The sequence below is a fragment of the Pelecanus crispus genome, chromosome 13, assembly GCF_030463565.1.
Source record: "Pelecanus crispus isolate bPelCri1 chromosome 13, bPelCri1.pri, whole genome shotgun sequence".
NCBI classification, from domain to species: Eukaryota; Metazoa; Chordata; class Aves; order Pelecaniformes; family Pelecanidae; genus Pelecanus; species Pelecanus crispus.
In genome coordinates, this window is record NC_134655.1 from 22211774 (window position 1) to 22239256 (window position 27483).

The following is a 27483-nucleotide window of genomic DNA, read 5'->3' on the forward strand; positions in this document are numbered from 1 at the left end:
AAGAACAGAGTAATTAACAGATACCTCAGTAAAAAAATTGCGTGATCCTTCTTCAGACGTAATGCAGAGGTGTGCAGTACCAGTTCATACACGTGCTGTGTTCTTCCAGCTGACAGGGATTTCCCCTCCGGGTCCAGCTCGCCGCTGCCGAATGCCGGTACTTCAGGTTGTGCGGTACACACAAGACCTGTACCTACGGCTTTTAAATTTGATTGAGACAAAGATGCAGAAATGTAATTCGCAGTTTTCACTTGGGTGAGTTGTTCAAATGAAGCGGATTACAAAACCCAAACTACTGACTTGGTGTTACATGCTGGTATTTTACTGAATGCAACAGGTTTGGACTAAGCCTCAAGGAAGAGACCATTGGTAGGTTTTTTTCTTTTTAGTGCCTACTTAGGTTAACAACAAATAAGCCCAATGCCAATAGGCCTAAACAGCTGTTAGCTGTAGATTTCGCAGCGTACCCATTTCTTTCTCTTATTGTCTTAGTTTCTGGAACACAGCAAAATCAAGGGGAAAGTTATGCATTCTACAACTACAGTCTAAAGTAGACTACACCTAGACTAATTTAATTTCTTCAAATAGAGAGCTATATAACTAAAGCAAAGTTACTGACCAAAATTAATGGTGGAAGCTGGTCAACTGCTCATTAGCTTTAATCTTAATTTCAGATCTGCTTCAAGACCGCTTTGGAGAACACTCTTTCTACTACCGTGGTGTTGCAGAGGTTCTGAGGGAGGCACAAACAGAAAGCAAGCTACATATTTCTCAAATACTGATCTTAGGACTGCTACAAATAAAGCACAAAAAAAAAAGTTACCAACACTTAAAACCGTGACAGCCTCAGTTTAGAGCTATTATCGCAGCAAGGCAAACACATGGAATTTCTTCCAGTTGTTTCAGTAAAAGCAATCTCCCACAGCCTGTAAATGAAAGGGGAAAGAACTAATTGCACCTTGATTAATGGTGTTCCGACTCTGCCCCGCAGTAAACAGAACTCCCAAAAGGACGTCCTTTTCAACACTTTCGTGTCAGTGGTAAAAGTTTTAGCTCCCTCTCCTTTCTCTCCTCCTTCTACAGCTTGTTAGTATGTACAGATATACTCATTTTTCGCAACGCAAAAGAGATCTGGCCATTAGACCTGAAAACGTAAAGAAGTTTCTTCAAATAAAAAAACTACTCTAACAACAAGATTTCCCAACTTCTAGAATTCCTTTTCCTTAGCATTTCAGTTTGGTTTCTACACTTGCTCTGGTCTACAAGAAGAGCGCATCAATACTGTGGCAATACCAATAATGTGGTACCTTCTAGAATGGTTTCAATTACAGTCTGTCTTGACTCTAGCTTACTATCAGCACATACCTGAGCTTTGCTTCTTAGAATTTAAAAAGACCCTACACAATCTAGTGAGTACTAATGCTCCTTTTTAAAAAGTACAGGCTTCATAGGACCCCAGTTTCTTTTTAGATTTAAAATACATTTTCTGTATTTTAATGTTATTCAGAAATACTCCAAACTTTCACTACAAGATAGCTATACTGATGCATTTAAAAAACCTTACAATATATCCTAAGTTATTCAAGAATCATAACGATAATCTGCCATTAAAATAGCTTTACTTATTCACACACTACTTATTCACACAATTTTTCTTAGGTAGTTACACTGTAGGTTACAGCACGTATTACGTTTTTTATGACTCTTGGATTGGCAGATTACTTTACCTGGAAGATTATCATGGAGCCATTCTGAGGTAAATATATTTGCTATCTGCCTCATTCTTTTAACAATATGTGTCACTCCTCCAATATGGATAAAAGCTTTCTTTTTTTTTTCCAAGTTCTGAGCTACAGCATTCTTTAGAAGAAATTACTAGGAAGAGAAAATTGAAGCATTGCTCAAAATTTAAGATGCATAAACAACTGAATAGCAAGCATTTAGATGTCCTGCATGTTACTTCGGTGATTTCTTCCAGGAATGTATGTTTCAGTACTTCAGGAGTGAAGTTTCTTCCCCAACGTTAGTGAAACAGGTATGACTTAGTCATCTTTACCAATTAACTTTTAAAATGTACTTCAGAGAAAAGGAATTGACAATTTGCCCTACAGATGAGACAACATACAAAAGTTAAACTTAATTTTAAAAAAGTATCTTATCACCCTTTATTTTCAGGTGCTTCACAACGATATGACAAAATAAAGTATTACAATCAGTTTTATGTAAATAAAAAATTAATCAACAAGTTCCAAATTTCTATATAACAAATACAATCAATCATAAATTTAAAAATGCATTAAATCAAAATTATTTCTGTATTATAAAAATCATGTGACCCAGTTCTTTAAGACATTGGATTTTTCAAAAATATATAACTTATATAAAAATTACAGCATACATTCTTACTTTTATTATGTTACTGCATTATGAAAGAAACTATATTGAACTTTCAGGTCAAGCTTTAAGTTTAAGTGGCTATTAAAGATACATTTGAGAGGCATTTCAAAGTGTTTCACTATAAATTAATAAAACCATGTCTTGTAATGCAACTTTCCCTGTGTACTTCTGTTAATTTTTCATTGTTTAACAGGTTTGCGTACCGGGTCTGAAAGCTGAAAGAGATCAAGGCACATATATTTAAAATGAGGACTCACAAGCATGGCGTAATATAGATATGATTTGCTGTTTTAAAGCCATTGCATAGCAACTTTACTATAAATTATTAATAGAGAGACGTGGCTACAGTTCCTTGTAGCTATCTGGAACAAGCCACCTGTAGAGTATTATGTAAAATGCAGAGCTTCACATGTCTGAACTGAAGACGGCGGGCACCTTTTCAGATTTGAGAAAGAAACACTTCACAAAATGGCAGCTCAGTAATAAAGATTCACAGTCACCATTCCAATATTTATACAACAGCGTATTAGTAATCTGATTTAGGCTGCCTTCATTTTAGCAAATACATTCCAAACTTCTTGATAATAACCTGCATCTTTTTGGTACCTCTAGAAATTTCTCTCATCATGTGTCTCACATGGGTGGACAAGACGATGACTGACGCTAATAGAAATGTATATTATCAAAGTACTATTATACTGTATCATATTCCAGGTTTTACTAAAAAATTCCTTCCCACTACTAATAAATCTATTCTCCAGGACAGAGAAATACCAACTGAGAGATTGATTATGGTCTTTCTGAAAGCAGAGAATACACCCAGACAGCGTACAAAGCTTTTCATACTTTTTCTGTCCCATTTTCTTTGGTTGCAGATAGTGAAACAGTCATCTTGTAGCTATATTTGTTTCAGTGCTGAAACCCAAGCCTCTAATTTTAGTCCCAGCTTTTCAACTGTGTTGGGATATTAAACAAAAACTGTTGATAGAAAACAAACAAGAAAAAATTACCCTCTCTTGCAGAGAAGAATGAGACAGAGAAGTATCAGTTGACCAAAAAACTAAACTAGAAAGTGACAGTAGTAGACAAACCCTGTACTGGAATAAACCTGTGCTGGCTCACTCCTCTCATCCACCAAGAAGAAATGACACAGCGCAGAGATACCATTTTATGAGCTCTAGAACTGTATTCCTCATACTGTTCATTCACCAAAGTGGGTAGGAGCAGTAATTTTAAGTTATGTCCCCGAAAATGTATCTAAGACTTCTGAATGACAGTTTAACTCTGAGGCATAGTTCTTTCACAATTTTGCCCTAAGCAGTAATTTGAGACTAAAATACAGCCTAGGGACACCTTTGTGTATCATGGCCATTTACAGCACAAACTTCTTGTAAAATCAGGGGTTGTAATACAAACAGCTTGCATGAAACATTTTGTTGGAATAGAATCATTAAGGCTGGAAAGGCCCTCTAGGATCATCAGTCCAACCATCACCCCAGCACCCCCACGCCCACTAAACCATGTCCCAAAGCGCCACGTCTGTTTTTTGAATGCCTCCAGGGATGGGGACTCCACTACCTCTCTGGGCAGCCTGTTCCAATGCTTACCAATTCTTGACTGCCTAACCACCAAGGAGCCCAGTGCAACTTTTGCAGACACTTTCATTTGTACCAGGAGATTTGAGTGGTAACGCCCTTGAAGTATGAAAAGGGCCAGACTAGCTTTTGGCCCTGCAGGTGGAGGGCAGTCCTTTTAATACCTACTCTTGCCTGGAAGGGCAGACATGCTTGCTCCTCAACAGCTATCCAAGCTATTCCCTCCCTGCTCCCGGAAGACTAATTCCTGCGCATAATTTCCCACTGCGTGCTGAAAAATGTCATCACGGTAAATCCCTACAAATTCCATGCAAACCTGCATCATCTTAATTTCCTTGTTGACTTCTTGTGGTAGCGTATCGTTCAAAGGACATAAGTTAGAATTTAAGTAGAATCTAGGAGTAGAGCAGATGGTTTTTCCTTTGTTTTTTATCCAAAACTCTGATCAAAGGGACAGATAAGGAGACAGATAATACCATTTCTGCCATCCAGTCTTGCACTTGAACATGATAATCTCTTCACCATTTTTACTTCCTGCCTTATGTCTTCATCTGTTTCCCTGGCAATGGTATATGAAGCCCAGCCATCTAGTTTTTCTACTCCTCTCTCTGTGATGGAACACTAAATGTGTCTTGTCCAGGAGCTCTGTGAAGATGGATTGAATGTCCTCTGATTGCTGCCTGAATTCTGACAGTTTCCTGGGCCTTAAGAGATCGTTAAAGAAACAAAACACATTAAATTCTAAGTCAGCTGTCCCGAGCAAGTTTAACTAATAGAATTCTTCTTCTTTAAACCTCACATTTACCGACTTCACCTTCTGTTGGACACTGCATAACAAAGCCCAACATTTTGCCTGAAATTTGGATTCCAAAATACCAATACTTATCTGTCTCTGAACCATCATGAAAGCTTTACTTAATTCTTTTGCTCATTCATCATTTGTGCCTTGTGCACATTCCATTGTGCAGTATCTCCTCAAGACTTCCACTAGTCCCACAGTGACACTAGGAAAACTGTTTGCCTGTACTTCACTAGTCATTTGCCTTTGCATTAGCAGGCTCAGAAGAAGGAAATTGGGTTGTGACATCTCTTCTTATGGAGAACAGGAGCAAATATCCCTTCATATCCCAGTGCTGAGAATACATTCATATGAGGCAGCATTTCTTTTCAGGTTTAATTATTCCAACCAAACTATCTGTTTGTATTGTTTGTTCTTGCTTCGCCCCTCAACTTTAAAACAAAGCACGTATTTTTGTTAATTGAAAGATAACAGAATTCAACAGATCGGAGGGCAAACTACCAGCACAGCGTCCTTTTGCAGTTTGTGTATTAGGGAAGTGCCGCACTAGATACTGATGGATCACCTCTAGGCAGCGGGCTGATTATCATTGTGTACTGACAGTGAGTTGCACTTTGCTCAAGGAAGACCACCAGACCTACTCCAACCTTTGTAAGAGTGTTTTGAAGAGGAATGGAGGATGACCAAAAGTAAGAGTGATATACCCAATGATAAAAGCACTGTTTGAAAGTTTCATCCTAGGAAACTTAAATAAATTTCTAATTTCATTCTCATGGAAAAAGACAGAATTTCACAGGAATCCTACCAAGATCAATGGGTATGGCATACAAACTTCCTGGAAGAAAAAGTTGGCTGCCTATTACTTCTGCGTTTTTAATATTTGTCAGCACTTTAAACTTCAAAACTACAGAAGGCTTCCAACTTCTTAAACATTGCTAATGCATTCTGTATAAATTCAAACACTATCAGTTTCATGGATTAAGCAATTTGCATACAGTTCTTCAAAGTATCAGAAGTAGGTGAAAACTAATGCATAGTCTATAAAGGATGTTTTAGAGATTAGTTGTGTGTTTTTTCCCAACTTAAGTGACATTTAAATACACAAGAAGCATGTGGGACAAGAAATTGTTTCCCTTCACCTTTGTGAAAGAGGCAAACAACAACAACAGACTTTGCAATGAAAAAGAAGTGACTTGTTTATACAAGCATTAAAGGTAATGCTATTTGTGTGATGTAACAACCGGCTTCTTAAGGGGAGTCAGACCAATAAGAAGTTGCCCTTCATTCCAGAGCTGAGAGAAAAAAGACAAAGAAGCCTCTGCAAACCCCATCCATCACGTTCTTCTTTTAGGTCAATGAACATCTGAGCCGAAGCATAGATACATTTACATTTTCAAATATCCTTTGTGAAGTGACATTTATTAACAAGCTTGGCACAGAGAAACCTCATTGTGAGAAGACACTGACAAATCTTATTTTCTCAGTGTCTCGCTAATGACACTAACAATGAGTGAATCCTCACTGATTCTAAGTAGTGAGAAACAAAATATTCACTAAACAGAATCATGTAAGTCAACAATACAAATTGGGATATAAGAAAATACCTGATTAAATTATACCTCAGAGTATGTATTGTAAGGATTATTCCTTCCCTTCTTCCCTCCCCCTCCTCTGTAATACTTTGCAAAGATTTGTAAGCAGATTTGTCTTAGCTTCTAGTACTGTACATATCCACATCTTCTGGGCTGGACTGACCATGGTCCATAAGTTTTGGATCAGGCTTAAATTTTGGTGTCTTCACTGCTCCTGTTAGAGATATTAGAGAAATTTAATTAAAAAAACCACATATATATTTGAGCTGTAGGAGAAAAAAAAAAAAAAAAAAGCTTATTGACACATTTTCAGAATTACTGTATTACCAAACACTTACAAATGATCAAAATATGTATATTCTAGTTAAAACTGTGTAAGTGATACAGGACGCTGAAGGCATGTTGTAATTATTAGCACACAGCAGTGGATGGAGAGCAGGTCTTCCTCCTACTCTCTAAACTTTAATACTACTTCCTGAACACAGCAGGGTGAGAGAAGAAACAGTGATGCTTTGGCCTTACACATGGAAAGGAAGGGAAAGTTTGGGACATGGGAAAAAGGTCTCCAGTCTTTCTTCTGCCACTGCTCCCAGGAGCGCAGCTGTCTCCCAAACCCAACTGAATCAGCATCTCCCCTGAAGCTGCCACCAGATGGTAAGAATCCCAAATTAAGACAAACACTCTCACCTAGTTTCACTTCATGACTTCCAAAACCAGTGAACTAAGTTTACTAAAACATTGAGCCCTCACACTCATCCTGAATGACAAGGCACAAAGACTGACATATTTAATGATACTGTAATTCCAGAGGACCTAAGCAAATGTAAAGGCAGGTTTTCTAGGACTGTGCCTCCTACTACTCGTTTGCTTCTCTTCCCGCTACCTCAGCTGGTTTAATAAATGGTGCTATGTTCTCCTGAAAGCTTTGCCCTGTTTGGACTAGTGAAAATAAACATCTCTGACAACACAGATTAATTTAGGACAGGGACATTTTTGGCTGTGTTAGGGACATGAACTAATTCCACCCATGAAAGCAAAGACAGAAGATAGCTATGTACATAAAACCATTAAAGACAGTCTGGCCTGAAGCGAATGTACAACCAGATCAAAGCATTCCACAAACTAAATCAGGAAAAATACAGGTGCAAAGCAAAGAAAGAGGTGAATTTATATTCTAGTGAAAATAATGGGAAAAAAAAATTAAAACCCCCCATCCAAATATGCTCTGCTTGCTTTCCAGAAAAAAAAGTTCTGGTAAAGAACACAGTAGAAAGAAGTAAGCAAGTTTAAGTGACAAGTAAGATTTGGAAATTGCCCCTACAAAGTGTAACAATATTTTAAGACAAATTTAGTTCTCTTTTAATAGGTAATTCCACTACCGCTCTTAGCAATTGGCCTATTAATATATTTGTAGGTTAAATATGCTGTTACATGATCTAGTCAATTCTCTCAACCACTTAAGATGCACAAAGAACATCACTGCAAAAAAACTAGCAAAACAAAATCCAGTGCTTCATCTGTCAGTTACACATTCCTCTTTTACCAATATCTGAAGACACAGAAACCGACAGAGAAATGAACAGTAACTCAAATTAGCCATTTTCACAAAAAAACAGCAGTAATCCTTTAAATTATACTTATGGTATAATTTATGGTATATGTTCTGACAACAGAAGGATAATTTCGAGTAGGTATTTAAGAGAAGTGCTTGATGATACATCTCATCGCTAACAATACGGGATATGGTCCGCACCACAGGGAATGAAAGAAAACATTACTGAGAGAGAAAAACAAATGTGTAAGAATTCTGATACTGTGACAGGGTCCACAGTGAGAAAATTATCACCTCCCTGAGGCTCTGAAGTATGTATTAAATGACAGCGTGTACCATATATTCTCAAGAATAATATGCTATGACAGCGTGCCCCATTTTAAAGCAAGGGTAACTACAAAATTAAGTCAAGTAATTCAGAATTTGCCTCGGATTTGCAAGCTGCCCTGAGATTACACTTGAAGTTTTTAATTCACCTGATGAAGGCACTGGATCTGTATTACTCCAAGACTCTACTGGAGAAGATTCTGTTCTGTTAAATGATCTTGACTCAATAGCAGACTCGGGTTTTGTACTAGAAATTTCTTTCTTTTTCTTATCTTCTTGCGTAACTGATTTTGACTCTTGCTGCAGCTGTGAATCAAACATTAATAAAAAAATATGCACATGGGTACATGCTTAAAGCTTATCTTTTTCAGATACGGCATCAGTGATACTCAACTAGTAATGTTAAAGTCAGCTACATGCAAGGGACACAGCTGGAAAAAATAAAATGCATGAAAGAACCCCACAGTTCAGATACAGTAACTTCAAATTTACATCTAAGGAAGGTTACTTCATCACGAGTGTATACTTAAGTCTGATACTGTGCTTTTACCTGAGACCCTCAAAGTACTTCACAAGGAAGTCACTGTTCATTTACAGATGAGGAACCTATGGTCTTACACAAGACTCAAGTAGCACTTAGTTTTTACAGAACACTTATGTATTGCGTTTGCGTGGCGAGATTTTGGTAGCTGGGGGACTATGGGGCAGCTTCTGTGAGAAGCTGCTGGAAGCTTCCCCCATGTCCGACAGAGCCCATGCCAGCGGCTCCAAGATGGACCCGCTGCTGGCCAAGGCCCAGCCCATCAGCAATGGTGGCAGTGCCTCTGGGATGACATATTTAAGAAGGGGGAAAAAAAACCCCAAACTTGAGCAACTGCAGCTGGAGAGAGGAGTGAGAATATGTGAGAGGAAGAGCCCTGCAGCCCCCCAGGTCAGTGCAGGAGGGCAGGAGGGGCTCCAGGCACGGAGCAGAGATTCCCCTGCAGCCCTGGTGCAGCCCATGGTGAGGCAGCTGTGCCCTGCACCCATGGGGGCCCACGGGGAGCAGAGATCCCCCCGCACCCGGGGAGGAGCCCACGCCGGAGCAGGGGATGTGCCCCAAGGAGGCTGTGAGCCTGGGGGGAGCCCGCGCTGGAGCAGGCTCCTGGCAGGAGCTGTGGCCCCGTGGGGAGAGGAGCCCAGGCTGGAGCAGGGTTGCTGGCAGGGCTGGGGACCCCGCGGGGGACCCGTGCCGGAGCAGGCTGCTCCTGAGGGGCTGCACCCATGGGAGGGACCCACGCCGGAGCAGGCGGCTCCTGAGGGGCTGCACCCCGGGGAAGGGACCCACGCCGGAGCAGGCGGCTCCTGAGGGGCTGCACCCCATGGAAGGGACCCACGCCAGAGCAGGCGGCTCCTGAGGGGCTGCACCCCATGGAAGGGACCCACGCCGGGGCAGGCTGCTCCTGAGGGGCTGCACCCGTGCGAGGGACCCACGCCGGAGCAGGCGGCTCCTGAGGGGCTGCACCCCATGGAAGGGACCCACGCCAGAGCAGGCGGCTCCTGAGGGGCTGCACCCCATGGAAGGGACCCACGCCGGAGCAGGCTGCTCCTGAGGGGCTGCACCCCGGGGAAGGGACCCACGCCGGGGCAGGCTGCTCCTGAGGGGCTGCACCCGTGCGAGGGACCCACGCCAGAGCAGGCGGCTCCTGAGGGGCTGCACCCGTGCGAGGGACCCACGCCGGGGCAGGCTGCTCCTGAGGGGCTGCACCCAGGGAAGGGACCCACGCCGGAGCAGGCGGCTCCTGAGGGGCTGCACCCAGGGAAGGGACCCACGCCGGAGCAGGCGGCTCCTGAGGGGCTGCACCCCATGGAAGGGACCCACGCCGGAGCAGGCGGCTCCTGAGGGGCTGCACCCCGGGGAAGGGACCCACGCCGGGGCAGGCTGCTCCTGAGGGGCTGCACCCCGGGGAAGGGACCCACGCCGGAGCAGGCTGCTCCTGAGGGGCTGCACCCCGGGGAAGGGACCCACGCCGGAGCAGGCGGCTCCTGAGGGGCTGCACCCAGGGAAGGGACCCACGCCGGGGCAGGCTGCTCCTGAGGGGCTGCACCCGTGGAGCAGTTCGTGAAGAGCTGCAGCCCGTGGGAAGGACCCACGCTGGAGCAGTTCGTGGAGGACCGTCTGCCGTAGGAGAGACCCCACGCCGGAGCAGGGGAAGAGTGTGAGGAGGAAGGAGCAGCAGAGACAGTGTGTGATGGACTGACCACAACCCCACTCCCCCGCTGCTTGGAGGAGGAGGGAGAGAAAATCCGGAGTGAAGTTGAGCCAGGGAAGACGGAAGGGGTGGGGGGAAGGTGTTTTTAAGACTTGATTTTATTGCTCGTTATCCTACTCTGATTTTGACTGGTAATAAATTAATTTCCCCAAGTCGAGTCTGTTTTGCCCGTGACAGGAATTGCTGAGTGATCTCCCTGTCCTTATCTTCACCCACCAGCCTTTCGTCGTATTTTTCTCCCCCTGTCCAGCTGAGGAGGGGCAGCGAGTGGCTTGGTGGGCACCTGGCCTCCAGCCAGGGTCATTCCCGCACAACCTACTGCCCTTAGTTAACAGCAGATGGAAAGATAAATCATGGTAACACCCTAGTAATGAAAAATAATGTATTGTTTTGGGAACAGGCTTCACTCAGAGAAAAAAAAAATAAAGTTAATAGAAACTGTCTTTATCACATCAATTCTCGTTTTGCTATCATTTTCATTATTTTTATCTGAATCTCATTTTCAAAATTCAGAATTCCATTTGCGGGCCTCAGTGGAAATCAAAGGTGAGGACTGCATACAAATGACAGCCATAAACTTCTAAATGTTAGTATGACTGAGGAACTTTCATTTTCTTTAAAAAGAGAAAAAAAAAATATCACTGTGCAAAGCTGAAATTTTACTCAGTGAAGTACTACTTTTGTCAGAGGTTTTGAAATTTCCACTGGAGAAAAACCCTTTCAGGTTGCAGAAACACATTTAATTCTGGGTTGTACTAACCCAAATTCCGTATGTAATTTACAGGAGGTTAATATTCCCCTCTACTGATGCTGGCAAGGCCTCAGCTGCTATACTGCGCCCTACTGTGACCACCTCACTTAAAAAAACCCTATGACCACAAACCTCACACAAACCCCCTAAAAACAGAAAAAGGAGAGAGAGAAACTAGGGAAAGCTCAGAGGAGAGCAAGAATTACCTAAGAGTGAGAAAGTCTGCTCTTGTAAAAAAAGGTTATACTAAGGAGAAGATAATGTCAAAAACCATAATAAATTTTCCATATGTAACAGGACAATATAAAGAGGTTACTGACCATTTATTCACTATGGCTGCAATGAGGACAGGACAAGAAAAAAAAAAAAAACAGACACAGACAATTTATATCACAGGGTAATTAAAATGGACTACCTGGAAGGGTTGTGAAATTTCCTTCACTGATATGTTTAAGCACAATCTAGCCATACCTACTGTAATTCTGTGTGTCTTTATTTTAAATTCAGTGGTCTGCTGAGGACCAAAGCTTGAATCGGAATGGATTATTTTTGTCAAGATCAAAAACAAGCTATCAGAGAAACTCAGTCTTCTCTTATGCAGTAGATACTGAGATCCCCTCGTCTGAAAGGTATTACAAAGGTGACATTAATTAAACACTGAAGTTACAAAAATATCAGAGGGGTTTTTGTGCCTCACTTAATGCAATTCGTAATCTTAAACAGTATCAGCAGAATAGTACTTGACCTTCTAATTTACTTTTTTCTCCCTCTGAATTTATGCGTTACAGTCATTACTTCAGAAAGCCTACCTTGCTGACGTCTTCCTTTTTTGCCCATAGTGATCGCACAGCTTCATAGGTTTGATGGCTTGCAGAAAATAACTTTTTCCCCGTTACCTGTTTTTTTAGAAAAATGTAATTTAACGACAGCTTTAAAAATACGAAGATACATAGACCACTGAAATGAAATGCATCTTATTTGCATGAGAACATGCTTGACCCCATACTAAGACATTTCAAACATCTACTTTTCAAAATCTAGTGTACTGTTCTCTTAGATCAAGCAAATCCTAAACAATGTTGAAATTGGTACTAGAAATCCACAGATAGCATTCACGTGCTATGTCCACCTAGTCAAAATGAAATTGAAATCTGATCAGCAAAGTGTTTTGGCAACGTTAGCACAACAGACTGGAGCAGCAGTTTTACAGGATTCAAACTTGTCTCACTATGTTGGAAATGATCAAGAACAGCAACACAAAACAAAAAAGCCCCAAAAGATGACCCGGCCCATGTCAGTGAGCAGTGCTTTGCTTTATAAATGACCAAATGTGGGTGTCAGTCTCTTCTCCCAAGTAAGAAGTGATAGGACGAGAGGAAATGGGCTCAAGCTGTGCCAGGGGAGGTTTAGATTGGATATTACGAAAAATTTCTTCATGGAAAAGATAGTCAAGCATCAGAACAGGCTGCCCAGAGAGGTGGTGGAGTCCCCATCCCTGGAAGTGTTCAAAAAGCGGGTAGTTGTGGCACTTTGGGACATGGTTTAGTCTAGTCTACCCTTGATTGGTTTAGTGTGGACTTGGTAGTATAGGTTAATGGTTGGACTGGATGATCTTAAAGGTCTTTTCCAACCTAAACAATTCGATGATTCTAAATCCTTCAGTCTATTTTCGAAAAGTAATTTTATAATACTGCAGGAACTATGGAGTGCCTTTACAAATGCTCTGTAGAAACAGAATACTTCACAACTGCAACTACAAAAAACTGTGCAAAAGGTGACACAACACGTAAGTAGATAGGAAACAAGGATTTAGCTTCCTGAGATAGGTCGTAACGTGAGGCGTAGCATTCCTATTCATTTCTCCATCTTCCAACCCTGACATTTAAGGCTTATGATAATAAGTCAAGAAATCCCACTGCCGCTTGGGAAACTATAATCCTTATTGATTTGCATATAAGAAAAAAAAACAACGCATCAGTTTAGCAATGTAAGATTGCCCAAAGATTTTAACCACAGTACAGGTCTTTGCAGTATCTTCCTAAGTACTCTGGAAGTATAAAAATACCAAACAAAAACACCCCCCTAAAATTAGTAACAATAACAACTAATTCATCATGATGGAAAGTTAGAGATTCAATAGGAGTTTTTTCAATCAGATTTCAGGATAACGTTCCATAAAATTTAATGTCAAAACTTAAACGTGATCATTTAACTAAAAGATGGATAAGTCCTCGAACCAAACACAACTAACTAAATAAAATTTCCCTCTCCCATCAAATTTCACACAGAAACACACAGTTTTAAAACTATAAAGTTCGTCAAGAAACTACGAAGAATTCTTATGAAGCAGTATGTGCTTTTCTCAATAGGGAAACACTGGAAAACTGTAGAGAAGAAAGAGATATATAGACTTTATATCCTGCTTTTCAATTCACTTTTTGTGTAGAAAAGTACAGTGTGCAAACAATGCTTGCATACAAAATATTAAGCATAGTTCTGCATTTCCACATGAACAGCTAAGACAGTCTAATCAGGTGGACAACTGCAAGATGACAGTAATTGGAAAACAAGGAATTCTAACAAGAGATGCAATTGTACAGTATCTCAAATTGCACATTATCAAGTTTGGCAAGGCTATATTTTATTTACTTTTATTTCAGCAGGATAAAATAATCTTCATTTATTTGAGAAATAAGGATTAAAATTGAAGGCTATACGACTGCATTTTTAAATTCAGTCCTTTTATTCATTTTTTTATAGTTACGCAAGTATCACCTGTGATACATTGTATGTTTTAATGAAGATGCATGTGAATTCTGACTCTTAGTCCCATGATGCTTAATTCAAGTGAAATGAGAATGCTATGACTAAATTAACTGTTAATTCAATATTAAAATACAGGTAAACTTACCTTAGCAATTACCACTGACTGAGCTGGGTAACAAACAGAAACTCCTAAAGTAGTAAGTCCCAATGGATAAGCAATTTTCTTAAATCTAGAATCTGTATAAAGCCAAATATTTCAAATAATTAGATACTCATGAAATGTAAAGCTAAGCAGCTGTATCAATTAAATGCAATCGTTTAACCCCTAACCATTGCTTACATCAAACTTATCCCCATAATGGCTGGAGGAGAGAACACAGAGTGTAATTACAGTTTAGTACAGTCACATTTACAGGAGATACTGATATCCTGAACACTGGCTTCTTCAATGAGGCATAATCCCAAACTAGATTTTCCAGTATTGTGAAAAACGAGCAGAGCGTCTGTGTCACTCGGGGCTGCCGTGGCTCTTCGCGAGCTCCACGCGCCCTCTCGTGAGGACACGGATTGCAGAGTTTGGAGCAGCCCGGAGCCTGCAAACCGGGGCCTCTTTGTTCCAACGCGCCAACGGCTGGGCCAGGCTCAGGATCCTGTCTGCTGACGACAGCCCTGATGACAGATTCTCAAGCCCCAGTCTTTCTTTTTAAACCTGTCTACCAAAAAGTAACAGGGATACAAGAAGAATGCTTTTACTAAGCTGCCAACGTTTTGATTAACCCATTTGTGAAATATTCAGATAGACACACACTCAGGTATCACAGATTAACATTTGCTGAACAGTAGCTTCTAGCAGTTTAAGTGTTGTTATTCTACGACTTATCTTGAAAGGAGAATCATAGAATCATCTAGGTTGGAAAAGACCTTTAAGATCATCCAGTCCAACCATTAACCTACACTACCAAGCCCACTCTAGACTAATCAAGGGTAGACTAGACTAAACCATATCCCGAAGTGCCACATCTACCCGTTTTTTAAACGCCTCCAGGGATGGTGACTCCACCACCTCTCTGGGCAGCCTGTTCCAATGCCTGACCACCCTTTCCGTAAAGAAATTTTTCCTAATTTCCAGTCTAAACCTCCCCTGGCGCAGCTTAAGCCCATTTCCTCTTGTCCTATCGCTAGCTACTTGGGAGAAGAGACCAACACCCACCTCACTACACCCTCCTTTCAGGTAGTTGTAGAGAGCGATAAGGTCTCCCCTCAGCCTCCTCTTTTCCAGGCTAAAAAAGAAGAAGCGGCTGTATCTATCGAATTACCCTTTTGGCTTCAAAGCTGCCGAAATCATGCCTTCTGATGTGTGTTATCTTGTACCTGTGTAGCCAAATGCCACCATTTTTCAGCGTCTTCCCTCTAAATTCCCTTAGTTTTCACTATATTCAATAACCTTACCTATTAATTTGTTTCCAATTTCCTCCCATATACAAATTGTTTCGGAAAACCAATATGAACAAACTCAAAACAAGTGTCCTATTTTGAATTTCTGTTGATTCCACCATTAAAAACTGCTACATAATTCTGCTCTATTTGTTAGCTCTTAGCCAGGTTCTAAAAGAAATATTTAATAATGTCCCTTCAATTTATCAGGAAGGATTTTTTTTTTTTTTTAATACTAGTTACATAGGGTTTTGCCTATGTTTCAGAAAATCTTTTGACCGTTAAAATTACTACATGCTACATATTCAACATACCAATAATGAAAATAAGCAAAAAACCCTACCTTTTCTTGCCAGCACTATGCCAGCTAAGCCTGTTATTGTAATTACACCAACTTTGGGAAGAAATTCTGGTGGTGGATTCTTCAGGTAAACATAAGCATCTTAGAATTAAAAAGAAAAAAAGAAAAAAAAAAAAAACATAACAATTCACTTTAATCCTTTTATTTCCCACTTAAGAAATTAAGATGGAAGTAAAATTATGAATATCCAAAACTGAAAACAGTCCACGACTGGATTTTTGTTAATGAATGAAGATGCCTTATTTTCCAGGTGCACACAGAACCAGAATCACAGTCCTCAAAACACAGCAGCAAAGTTAGCAATTTTTCTTCTTCGGTACTTTTTTACATTTTGTAAAATGTTAGTCCTTAATAAAGGAAAAAGAAAGCATAGTTTTAAGTTTTGATTTTACTGTGAGTTAATATAGATTAAATGAGAAAGCACATAGTTTGGAGTCTCCCAATATACTATTCTTAAGGAAAATAACTTTCATCTGTAGTTTCTGGTACTGAACCTGAACGCAAATACTGCTTGTAACTTGTGCTAGAATTAAGAAGCTGTTTTTATAATTAAGACAGGTTGTAGAATTTGCATCAGTGGAGATGTTCAAGCCCTGACTGGACAGAGATCTAGGCAACCACCTTTGGCCCCGCTTTAAGCAGGTGACTGGAGTAGACAATCTATAGAGGTGCCTCTACAGAGAGATCTATGGATCTATAGAGATTCCAACTTCAACGATTCTGTGATACTACGATTTTAAGAACAAAGCTAAAATCAAAGGAATGAGAATATTATTTCATTGGTCATTTCTCTCACTTGAGAACAGAAATGAAACTCCATGGTGAATTAACAGTGGTCCCCGTTTTTTCCCCCCACACTTGCAGAAAGTATTCCGGTGCCCTCCCCTCCCACTCTTCCCCCCTGTAACTAGAATTTGCTGTTTCAACCATCTTTTGTAAGTCACAAGGAGAAACAACAGAAAATGCTCCGTTCAGAAATATGACTTGCCTACCTTTTCCAAACTGAATTGAATCCATTATTCCATTTTTAACAAAGACAAAGGCATCCTACAAAAAAAAAAAAAAAAAAAACCCACCAAAATAAATGTAAAAGCTTTGCAAAAGTAGATGTTTTCAGTACAAAACTACTCAGTTGATACATACGGCTCAGCACAGCGAGACCAAGAAACATTATGTAACTTTAAAAAAAAAATATCAGAGACCTTCTACAGAGACTGTGCTGAGATCTATCCCCTTTGACTCTCATATTTATGTTTTTAAAACCTCCATCCATATTTAATTGGAAAAAAAAATCTCTTTAATATAGTAAGATAACTTTCAAAATTGACATCTCGGGAACAAAACCATAGGGTAGCAAAACATCTGGACGCCAACCATACAACATAAGAAAATTCAATTATAAAATACAATCTCCTCTTCCCTACAGAGACTCAACCAGTAGAAATGGCTTTGTCTTTTAGTCTGTAAAAATGGTGCTCGGTTTCGCTGAAGATAAGCAATACTGATTTGGTCTAAGATGCGGGCTCAACTAGTTTGCATTACTCCCTTCAAATTGGTCAATTTACTTAATTACAAGCTTTTCTTTATCCAGAAAAAAACCTTTCTACTAGCCTATTATTAGTATCATTGTCCTCAGATTGCTAAAGAGACTGAGTGCATATACATTCCTCCGGAGATTAATGAAAGAATGTCGTCTTCAGTTATTTGACGGAGAGAATTCGTTTGCAGTAACAGGATTTGTACCACCAGAGGTCACTGCCAGTCAAGCTCTGAAACACTCACTTGCTGAACAAGGGCATGGAAAAGTTTGATACAGATTTATAACTAAATTATTTCAGTTATGCAGTCACTGACAAAATTTTCACAGACCAATGGAATCAAATTTTACAGAAAATACTGGAAAATATTTTTATTTCCTTGCCTTTTTCAAATAATAGGGTCTATTTCATAAGAGAAAAATGCAAGCATAAAATTTCTTATACTAACAAAAGACAGAGTAAAAGTTGTCATTTACCAGCAGTTAAGAGAATGGTGACAGGCATCGCATTTTCTTCTATGCCTAGAATATTCGACACCAGAGTTGTGAGGTGGTTTTGGTAACTAGTTAGTAATAGCCTGCTTTCACAGTTATAGTGGATGCACTCAGTTTGTCCTTCCTGAAGCACCTCAATCGGGTCTTTTAACCTGCCCTCTAGAGGCAGCTCGCTCTCTCCATGGACTATACCCGGAATTTCAGACTCAAAAAGGCTATCAAGTTCTGCTAGCAAGAAGCCACCTATGTAACTCCTGCTGCAGAAGTCAACCGAGAGATATTTCTGAACGGGACACTGTGGGTTGGCCTAGATCCAGTTTAGCACTGACTGAAAGGGACCTCTGTGATATCACCGCCTCTTTGATTTGGAAAACAAGAAGAGCGCACAGGTTCCCCGTGATAAGCACAGCAGAGAAATACGAGAGAAGGGTTCATTTTTGCATCCTAAAGTATAGGTCTATGGTAATACAAGGAACTGCAAACAAATTCTTCAGAGTGAAGCATGCTGTATTTTCAGTGTTTCAGTTGAGTGCTGTCAGAAATTGCAGGAAACTTTGGATGCAGGTATTTCTTACTTTGCACCATCCAATATAGCGGCCAGTCGTCTGTCTTACTGAAGAAAATTGCTTCTGCAAGAGACCAGGCTGTTCTTCAACGTATTTCGATTTCAGAGGTGGTGGGCAGTAAATTGGAAGCTGGAAAGGAAAGCATAACTGTACTGCAGGGAGACAGTTTTGTATACCGCCTAGTGTTTACACCGAACAGCGTTCTTCCGGACTGCAAATCCTCAGCGTTCCCATTACAGCAAACAAAACCTCTATATCGAATTATGTTCTTCTATATTTACAAACTTACTTTACGCAAGGGTGACTACAGGTTAATTCTTTAGAAATGAAAACTGAAAGTATCGTGTAGGTTCTAAGAAGTAGAATTACTGAGTATGATAAAATATCTTTTATTCAGAAAAAGCATGAGCAAGAATAGCTGGAAGATGCATGCATGTATTACTAGGAATTGTACAATAGAAAATTACTATTATTATCAGTAAGTACACTCTTTTACCTTTTCTGGCTTCAGTCTGGAAATAATGTACTAATGAAAATGAGAGAAAACTTTACTAGCTATTGTAACACTTCATGTTTTATTTGCGCTACAGCGGTCAGTTATTTAGGAGGTAATTTTTATTACCACATATTACTTCGCTATGTATTTTATTTACTGGGTAATATAATTCAACGGAAAGAGATGGTATTCTGCAGATTTTTCTAGTATTATTTTAAAGACTGACAAACAGTGAGATTCTTACCTGATTTGGCTTCATCAGCTGACCTTTTGATTCCTTTTCTGTTGCTGCATATACAGTAATACATGCAAATGGCAGACCAGAAGAAAGAGCTGCCAGCTTTGCCACCTGGGACAGACAGATGAAAAAAAGGAAGTCTTAATGCAGAAATAAAAATTTCACTCCAGTGAAATCTGGATTTTCCTATTGTGCTGTGCTTGATCAAATATGGGGTTAAACAAGTCACTTTTAAAACCTTTTTAAAACAGTATGCCTTTTAGGAATCTCTTCTGTCTTATACAGAGATTTTCTCCAATTACAATGCTAAAGAAAAAGCTAGAGGTCACTGACAACAACAGTTAAGTCTAAAATATCAGGAAGAATTTTGTGTTCAAAGCCATGTTGATGCTTCCATCACCCCTTAAGGTAAACTAAGTTCTAATCTATTCAACATACAGGTACTCCAAGTCAGTGAACAACTCTCTTGTTTCAGCAAACGCACCTCTATTTACAGGAATTTTCTGTGAATGCCATCTCCTTTCCAATTCAGAGAATGGTTCAACTACTGTCTGTTTGGAATAACCACGTATCGACAATAAATGAAAATACATAGTGATAACTGGAATGAAGAATCACCTGCTTAACCTTTCAAATCGCATATGTTACAATGTAAATTACAGAAATATAGGTTTGGTCACGGGAGTTTGATGTCTACTTAGAACATTAATTTGGAAAAAAACACCAGATATTACACAAAGCTTAAACTCAAATACGGCTTCACGTGAACATTTTTTAAATGACTGCCTTAAGATTCCAATCAGAGTTGGCATACCATGTATTAAAAAACTTGCCACAACATGTTGAAGCATCTGCGACTTTGGTAGATTATGGTTTCTTCTATATCAGTAAAGGCATTTCTGTTCTGTTCTTCACCTGAAGCATTTTTGAAACTTTAAAAACGTGAAAACAAGTATGAAAAACGTTCCCAGGATCTGCATAGAAAGGATGGTGGTAGAGTGCCAGAAAAATAGAAAAGCAGGGAAAAAAACAACTTGATTTTGGGAAATACTTTAAATCCCTAGTATAAAACTCTACTGTATCCTCATTGTTATCTTAGCTTTCAATGGGCAATATCCTGTCAAAGGAGTGGGATTTACTCCATAGCATTTAGTTATAATCATGAAAACACAATGAACGGGAAGGAACGCAAAAGCACCACCCTGAATTAGCTCAGGTTCACGAGACATCAGTCACACGCAGATTAAACTACTCGAGACAGCACAACACCATCACTTCTAAAGTAAACCGCGCGATCATCATAACAAAATTTTGAGATGGTACAACCACAGCGAAACACGAAGGTGTCGGAGAACAGAGGAGGACGCCGCAACGATGAGAGGACTGTTACCAAGGAAGGGGCAAGCAGACAACGCCAGAGCTGAAAGCTGTAGGATGAAGCTAAAAATTATTCTTCAGTTGCACTTCTTGGCATGGGGGCACTGAGGGGAGGAAGGGTGACTTAAGGCTTCCCTACACTAACAGTCTTTAGCAGCATACAGTATTCCTGCTCCTAACACACAGCCCGTGTGTCCCTCCCCTCTCCCTGGAGCATGAAACCTTCTTGTCAGCGTAATTATCACGCCACCCTAGAAGCCTGCTAGTGCCTACTATTTCCTTCACGCTTTTCTTCAATATAGAAACGGTAGGAAAATGTGTGGGACTGAGCTCATTTTGCTTCGAGAAACAGAACCCCAGCACTTTTTTTCTCTTCAGGCCAAGCTGATGGTACAAAATTTTTGTACCACAGCGATGTCAGCTGGAAGCATCAAAAACCCCCGCAACTCCAGCACAGCTAGGCTAGCAAATCCAGCTGGCAAAGCCAACACTCTAGACACAATCACGTTGACCATGATGTACTTACTGTTCTCTTAACGCACACGAGGGACACCCCAAAATACTTTCCCTTTGCAGGTGGACGTGAAGTATAACAGGCCTGGGGGGCACTGCTGCAGAACCGCTAGGTGCGGCTGCCAGACGAACGCTGGGGATGCAACTCTCCCCGCATCGGGAGCCCCAGGCAGGGCAGCTGGGGACAGCGCGAAAGCAGAGATGAGCGAGCTCCTCTTCGCGGAGGCTGGCAGGTGGGGCAGCGACGCCAGGGCAGGAACCCGAGACAGCTGCTGCCCGTGCCCTCACCTGGGCAGGGCGGGTTCACACGCACCGTGCCGCACACAGCTCCGGGAGCACGCACCTCGCGAGTTAAGGCAGCAACACGTCTGGATTTGGAGTGGGCAGGAGGGGGAGATACCTGTCCTGGTTTCGGCTGGGATAGAGTTGATTTTCTCCCTAGTAGCAGGCACAGTGCTGTGTTTTGGATTTAGTAGGAGAAAAATGTTGATAACACACTGATGTTTTTAGTTGTTGCTCAGCACTGCTTATGCCGGTCAAGGACTTTTCAGCTTCCCATGCTCTGCCAAGGGCACAAGAAGCTGGGAGGGGGCACAGCCAGAATAGCTGATCCAAACTGCCCCAAGGGCTATTCCACACCATACAACATCATGCCCAGTATAGAAACTGGGGGGGGTTGGCCGGGGAGCCGCGATCGCTGCTCGGGAACTGGCTGGGCATCAGTTGGCGGGTGGTGAGCAATTGCATTGTGCATCACTTGTTTCGTATATTATTATTACATTGTTATTATTATCATTACTATTTTAGACAGACTATTTTGGTATTTAGACAACACCAAAAATCATGTTACTAAAGAAATGTGGTTTTTCCATGTTGACCTAGCTATGCTGGCAAGCATGGACCCGGTCAGAAGGCAGACAGAGGTGCTACCCCTTCCTGAAATCTAGAGAGAAAAGTCCTACATACGTAAAAATACAGCCATGCAGATACCACGCGTATTGACCAGCACTGTGAAAAAGCTCAGCTAGTCACATGTTGACAAAGCTCAGCTAGTTGCATGTTGACAAGAAGTTTAGCATAGAAGAGCTGGAGCCACAATGATCTAACACGCTTTGTACAACTTAGGTTACGAATGCTATACCGAGGAGTACTCCACGTTTTTCCTTTCAGTGCCCAACATGACCACCTCGGAGAGAGAATCACCAGCTGTGGCCCAGCACAGCAGAACAGCTCTCCCAGCGCTGAACTGCCCCAGGATACAGAAAATAGGCGAGAGAGGGTGGCAATAATCAAAATAGGAACCAATTAACAAAATAACTGTCTTTCTGATAATGTTGCTTAGAGCAAAATGCCACAGCCTGACCTACAAAAGATTAAAGGGACACCCATCCTCCAATGAAAGTCTGTATTTTTAAAGCATTATTAAAGGAAACTGTTTCAAATGTACTGTAATTCAGACAGCCTGTTTCAGTACATGACGCTACCAAGACAACATAGCAATATTCAGTAGATACTAGAAGGAAAATAAAACTTAGAAGTGAGAAACCGTGAAAAAGTTATATTGTTCACTTAACAAATTCGATTAATTTGTTTGAGAAATCCACAAGGGAGTTTATTGTGCTAAATGTAAAAGAGAAAGCTATACCAGGAACGATGAAAGCAGTCCAATTCCTGACTGACAGTAATTGCTTTACTTTTGGACGCTTGAAGACAAATGCATAAATGTTTAAAAATCCAAGTCAACAGCTGTACTGTCTAACACTTACACTGGCACAATTATTCCAAGAAAGTTTCACTCTTTTCTATTGATATCACAAAGAACCGAGGTGAAGGAACAGCAACATCACCTTGACTACATAAAAGACGCTTCACTACCTTGAGTCGTCTGTCCTCTTCCTTTATCTAATGACTAGGTATATTAAAAATACCTCAGTTAGCTAAGTTGCTGCTTCTTATTAAAATTACTTTATTTAAATTACTTCAAAGGATATTACGTATTAAACAAGGAAAATCTGCTGTTGTTTAGCTAAAGAAATTAAAAGATATTTTGCCTATGAAATCTTCTAAAAGAAGTTATTGAGAATTAAGAAATGGCAGGATCATATAGTTATATCAAAGACTAGGAAAGAAGTAGGGAGAAAAACATCTGCAACAAATTTGAGCCATAAGAAATGCCAGAATTACACGGGCAACCAGTAGAATGACTCCAGAATGTCAGTCGATAACCGATTCAAACAAACAAAAAACCCTTCTCTTTAATGAATTCAGGAAATATTTTAATTTACTTTTTTTTTTTAATTGGAAGAGTTTAATTCAATATCTGCTCTGCATTTTACTACTAGTTCCACTCCTATCTGAATTAATGCTCTGACCTAAGCCCAATGAAACTAAAAAAAGAAAACCTCGCAGTCCCTACCGGCAACAGATCGAAATACCAGCAGTTACAAAAGCCAGGAGCCCAGATGACACCTTCTGGAGATGAATTCAGTATGAACATAGATCTAAACATCACCAGAATTACAGACAGAAATTACCAGCCTTAATGCTCTCCATGGGGGAAGGTCAATGGCAAAGGTCGGAAGATTTCCAGTACCACCACCGCCACGCTACCCACACTGCCATCGCACTGCAACAGGTACCACCAGTAGGTTGGTTTTTTCACAGGCATGAAAAGCACACTGGTTATTTCAAAGCACTAAACGGTGTAGACTAACAGGCATTATTTTTGATGAAAAGACTGAACAGCAATTATTTGCTGAAGAGATTTATTATACACTCTCTAGCAGAAAATCGTTACAGCTATATCTTCTAATAGTAGATCTAGAGTAAAACTAATCAAAATCTAATAATAAAACTGTCAAATGTACCTGGATAATTTTGGCTTTAAGTCTTTGCGTCTCAAGCAATCTACTTCAAACTGTTAGCATCTTGTCAAAGATCAAAAAACAGATTCTATAAAAAAAAAGTTAAAAAGCTACATCACTACAAAGATTCACTATCTTCAACTCAAAAGATGCAGAATACAAACTAAAGCATAATAAAACCATATATTTAATTTATGCTTATCTCCAAGAAGTGAAGTATTTTTTCTCACTGAAACTGCAAATTCTGTATACTTGCTTCAAGAAGTGGAGCACAAAAACTTGCCCTGAAGTTAGGAACAAGCCTCAAAACAGAAATAATCAAAGGAGCAGGTTACACGCAAAAATGTGATGCGTGTGTATATATATATAAAAATATATATGCCTTCTCTACCACAAAATCATTATCTACTAGTCAGATTCAAACAAGATTAAAATTTTATCAGCTACTGCATGTCGTATTTTCAGTAGAGAACTGTCACTCAAAGAATAAGCAGCCCGGGTTTATAGTTTTCTGCTACCACTTAGATGTCTTGAGGTAGAACAGAAAACCGTCTCCAATCCTTTTGATTATTTTTCCCAGAAGTTACATGAGACATGACAATTTTCAGAAGTTTCTAGGCCAAATCCAGTATTTTAATTTGGATTATGTATTTATAAGTCTCTAATGACAACTACAAAAAACCCACACGAGTGGAACAGAGCATCCTTCCACTTCAACTCAACTTACTGACACGCCGCAGATTTGTTTTTAATCTTTGTCTGCCAGATGGTAACCCATGGAGAGTGAAAACTTAAGAATAAAAAAACTCGATTAATTTTTCATAGTAAATAACAAAGAACACACGTAAAGTTGCATCACTTCACCAAAGGCACTGAATCATTCAGATTTAGGTACTAAACCACACTGCTTCAAGATCACGCAGCCACACAGCGAAGCCAAATGCAGTTTCTTCTTTCAGGTACTCGTAACAAACTGAGGTAAGACGCTTCATTTGCATTCCTTCAGCTTTCCTCATTTGCGTCACCTTTTCTTTGCAGATACAGACACGTTTTAAATGCTTTGCAAAAGTAGATAGGAAGATTCACGGGAGAGCAACCTATTCATCGGCCGACTGCGAAAACTGGAACACTGGTCTAAATGTTTGAGAGAAAGCCTAGCACTTCACAGGCCCATTCTTCCCTGTTTAAAGACACGATTAACTCTACAGTTAAAGATATTTTAGATACTTGTGACCCTGTCAGTTTGGAACAGCGTGATTTTAACACCCTTGGTTTAGTGACGCGTAGCACTACTACCCTTCACAACGCTACCCCAAAGCGGTCTCGACGCTTCGTCCCTGCAGCGAGGAGCGGAAGGCGCTCAAGAAGCGGCAGGTGGATGGAGGAGAAGAAGAGGAGCGCTTCTACGCCCTGCCGTACAGTTTAACCACTCTCTTGAAGCAGCTCCTTCCCCCTCACGCCCTACACCGCGGAAAGCAACACCGAGAGCTCTCGCTCCCCTGCTGCTCCTTCCCCTGCACGCCCGGCTCCGAGGGCCGGCCCCGCTCCGAGGCACCGCGCCCTCCGCAGCCCCGAGGCTGGAGCCGGGCTGTGCACGGCACCGTCCCCGCAGCGCGCTGGCGCCATGGCGGGCCCCGCACCCCCGGCCGCAGCGGCCTCCGGGCCCGGGCCGCACGCACCGGCCCGGCCAGCTCCGCGGGTGAGCCGGCGGCCGAGGCTGCCTCCGGGCCGCGCAGCCCCGCCGGCCGAAGGGGCGAAGGGGCTCCTTCCCTCTCCTCAGCCGGCGGGCTGCCGCGGCCAGGCGCGGGGCCCGCTCCGGCCAGAGGCGAGCGTGCGGGCGGGGAGCGCCGTTCCGGGAGCTCCCGCGGGGCGGGGGAGCCGCCAGAGACCCCCCCCGGGGCGCGCTCCGGCTGCATGGCCGGGCGGGAGGGGGAGCCCGGGCGGGAGGGGGAGCCCGGGCCGCGGCAGCCGCCCCCCCGGCCGGCGGCACTCACCTTGGCCGCCATGTTAGCGACGGCCCTCGCACCGCCTACGGCGAGCGGGAAGGGCCGGGCGCGGGGCGGGCTCCGAGCGCTCGGGGCGGGGCGGGGCGGGGCGGGGCGGGGCGGGGCGGGGGCCTGGCTCCGCCTCGGGCTGTCCGGGGGGGCCGCAGGGCGGGGGACGGGGGCTCCCGGCGGCGCCAGGCCCGGCCGCGGGGCGCGGGGAGGGGCGGGGAGCGGGGCGGGCGCCTGAGGGCGGCGCGGGGACGAACGTCGCCAAATAAACGGGAGGCGCGGGCGGGCGTTGCTGGCTCGGTCAGACAGCGTGCCCCGTTGCCGTTGTTTCTCCGGCGCTACCGAGCGCCCGTCGTTTCAGAGCGGCCGCCCGTGGGTGCTGGCGAGCGCTGTGGGTAGCGCCGCCTGCCCGCCTCGCGCCTCGCAGGCAGCCCGCGCGCGTCGCCGTCGCAGCCTTCGCTCCTGCGATGAACTGGCGTCGCCGCGATGCTTCACTTTTTTGTCCTTTGGGCTGCTAAACGCTCTCCAACTTCTACTCCAGAGCAGAAGATCGCTAGTTAGGTTTCGGTCAGAAAAGGACAAACCCCAGCTGTCCCCATTTGAACACAGGAGAGGGGGAGAAGAGCGCAGGTGAGCTGCCTTGCTCTGACCAAGGAAACGGCCAGAGCCATTTTCTGAGCGCAGTGCCGCCAAGCCCCCGCCGCCAGAGCCCTGGAAGGGCGAGGGAGAGCGGCCCGTCCGCGGGGAGATCATAGAATCGTAGAATGCTTTGGGTTGGAAGGGACCTTGAGAGATCATGGAGCCCAACCCCCCTGCAGCGAGCCGGGATCGAGCCTGTGACCTTGGCGTTATTGGCACCATGCTCTCGCTGACCCCGCTGGGCCTGGGCCCGCTCCCCGGGCCCTCAGCCCTGGGGGGCTGCCGCTGGGCCGCGGTTCCTCCTCTTCGGCACAGGCGTCGGAGAACGCGCGCGCGCAAGACGCAAGCACAGAGTTGAAGTGCAGATAATTCGTTTATTGAAGTCCAAATTTACAACCGAACTTTACAACTTTTTATTTTTTTTCCCCCAAAACAAAAGCTTTGTTTGAATTTAGGAAGAATAAATGTTCTTTTTAATAATGTACAGACTATATCTCTTAAATAAGTTAACATCTTTGAAAAAAGAGCAATATGTTCCTTTTTTAATGTTGCAGTGCAACTTACAACTTACACGTCTGTGCAATGTACCATGAGGTATATGCCCAGTGAGCAACACACAGTGAAGTTTTCCATTCATAAATTTTCGTTGTAGACACACAAAAAGTTAACAAGTTAATCTGTGATAGAAAAAATGCAGCCAGTTACAGTAATTCACACAGAACTCATCTGAAAAGAGGGAAAAAAGAAACCTAACATTCATTGCCTATATAAACTATTGGATCATCTCTCAACATAGACAAGTAAAAAATTAAAAATTTACTGTTGTGAAACTGAAGAAATACTGTATTATCCAGGGGTTGAAACCTAGTTTTGCCTGTATTAGTCTGGAGCAGTTAATTTTCTCGCTCTGTAGCATCAATGAGCTGAGGGACTTTACT

The 27483-nt window shown here is 42.3% G+C and overlaps 1 protein-coding gene across 4 annotated transcripts; it reads right to left on the reverse strand.

Annotated features, from left to right (window-relative positions):
- Positions 1-646: 646 nt before the first annotated feature.
- Positions 647-25929, reverse strand: APOOL (apolipoprotein O like). 4 transcript variants are annotated; one of them, XR_012831601.1, is made up of 10 exons: positions 25907-25929; positions 19165-19269; positions 18434-18553; positions 16819-16873; positions 15809-15907; positions 14177-14268; positions 12075-12161; positions 8412-8568; positions 6411-6597; positions 647-793 (listed from the first exon to the last, which is right to left on the reverse strand). XR_012831601.1 is itself a non-coding variant. In XM_075720615.1 (9 exons), exons 1-9 carry the CDS (start codon positions 25916-25918, stop codon positions 6500-6502), a joined length of 825 nt encoding a protein of 274 aa, XP_075576730.1. In that variant the 5' UTR covers positions 25919-25929; the 3' UTR covers positions 3879-6499. The 4 variants fall into 4 exon arrangements, 1 of the variants encoding a protein (XP_075576730.1); XR_012831602.1 differs by lacking the exon at positions 647-793 and adding an exon at positions 2594-2612; XR_012831600.1 differs by lacking the exon at positions 647-793 and adding an exon at positions 3879-4696.
- Between the last annotated feature and the right edge of the window lie 1554 nt (positions 25930-27483).

What these genes read in the sequence shown, in the direction of transcription:
- APOOL (XM_075720615.1), bottom strand. An exon ending in CATAGTGCTGGCAAGAAAAG is followed by an intron (nt 14,269 to 15,808) that starts GTAGGGTTTTTT and finishes GGCTTTATACAG; the next exon opens with ATTCTAGATTTAAGAAAATT. An exon ending in AAAAGGAAGACGTCAGCAAG is followed by an intron (nt 8,569 to 12,074) that starts GTAGGCTTTCTG and finishes TTTGATTCACAG; the next exon opens with CTGCAGCAAGAGTCAAAATC.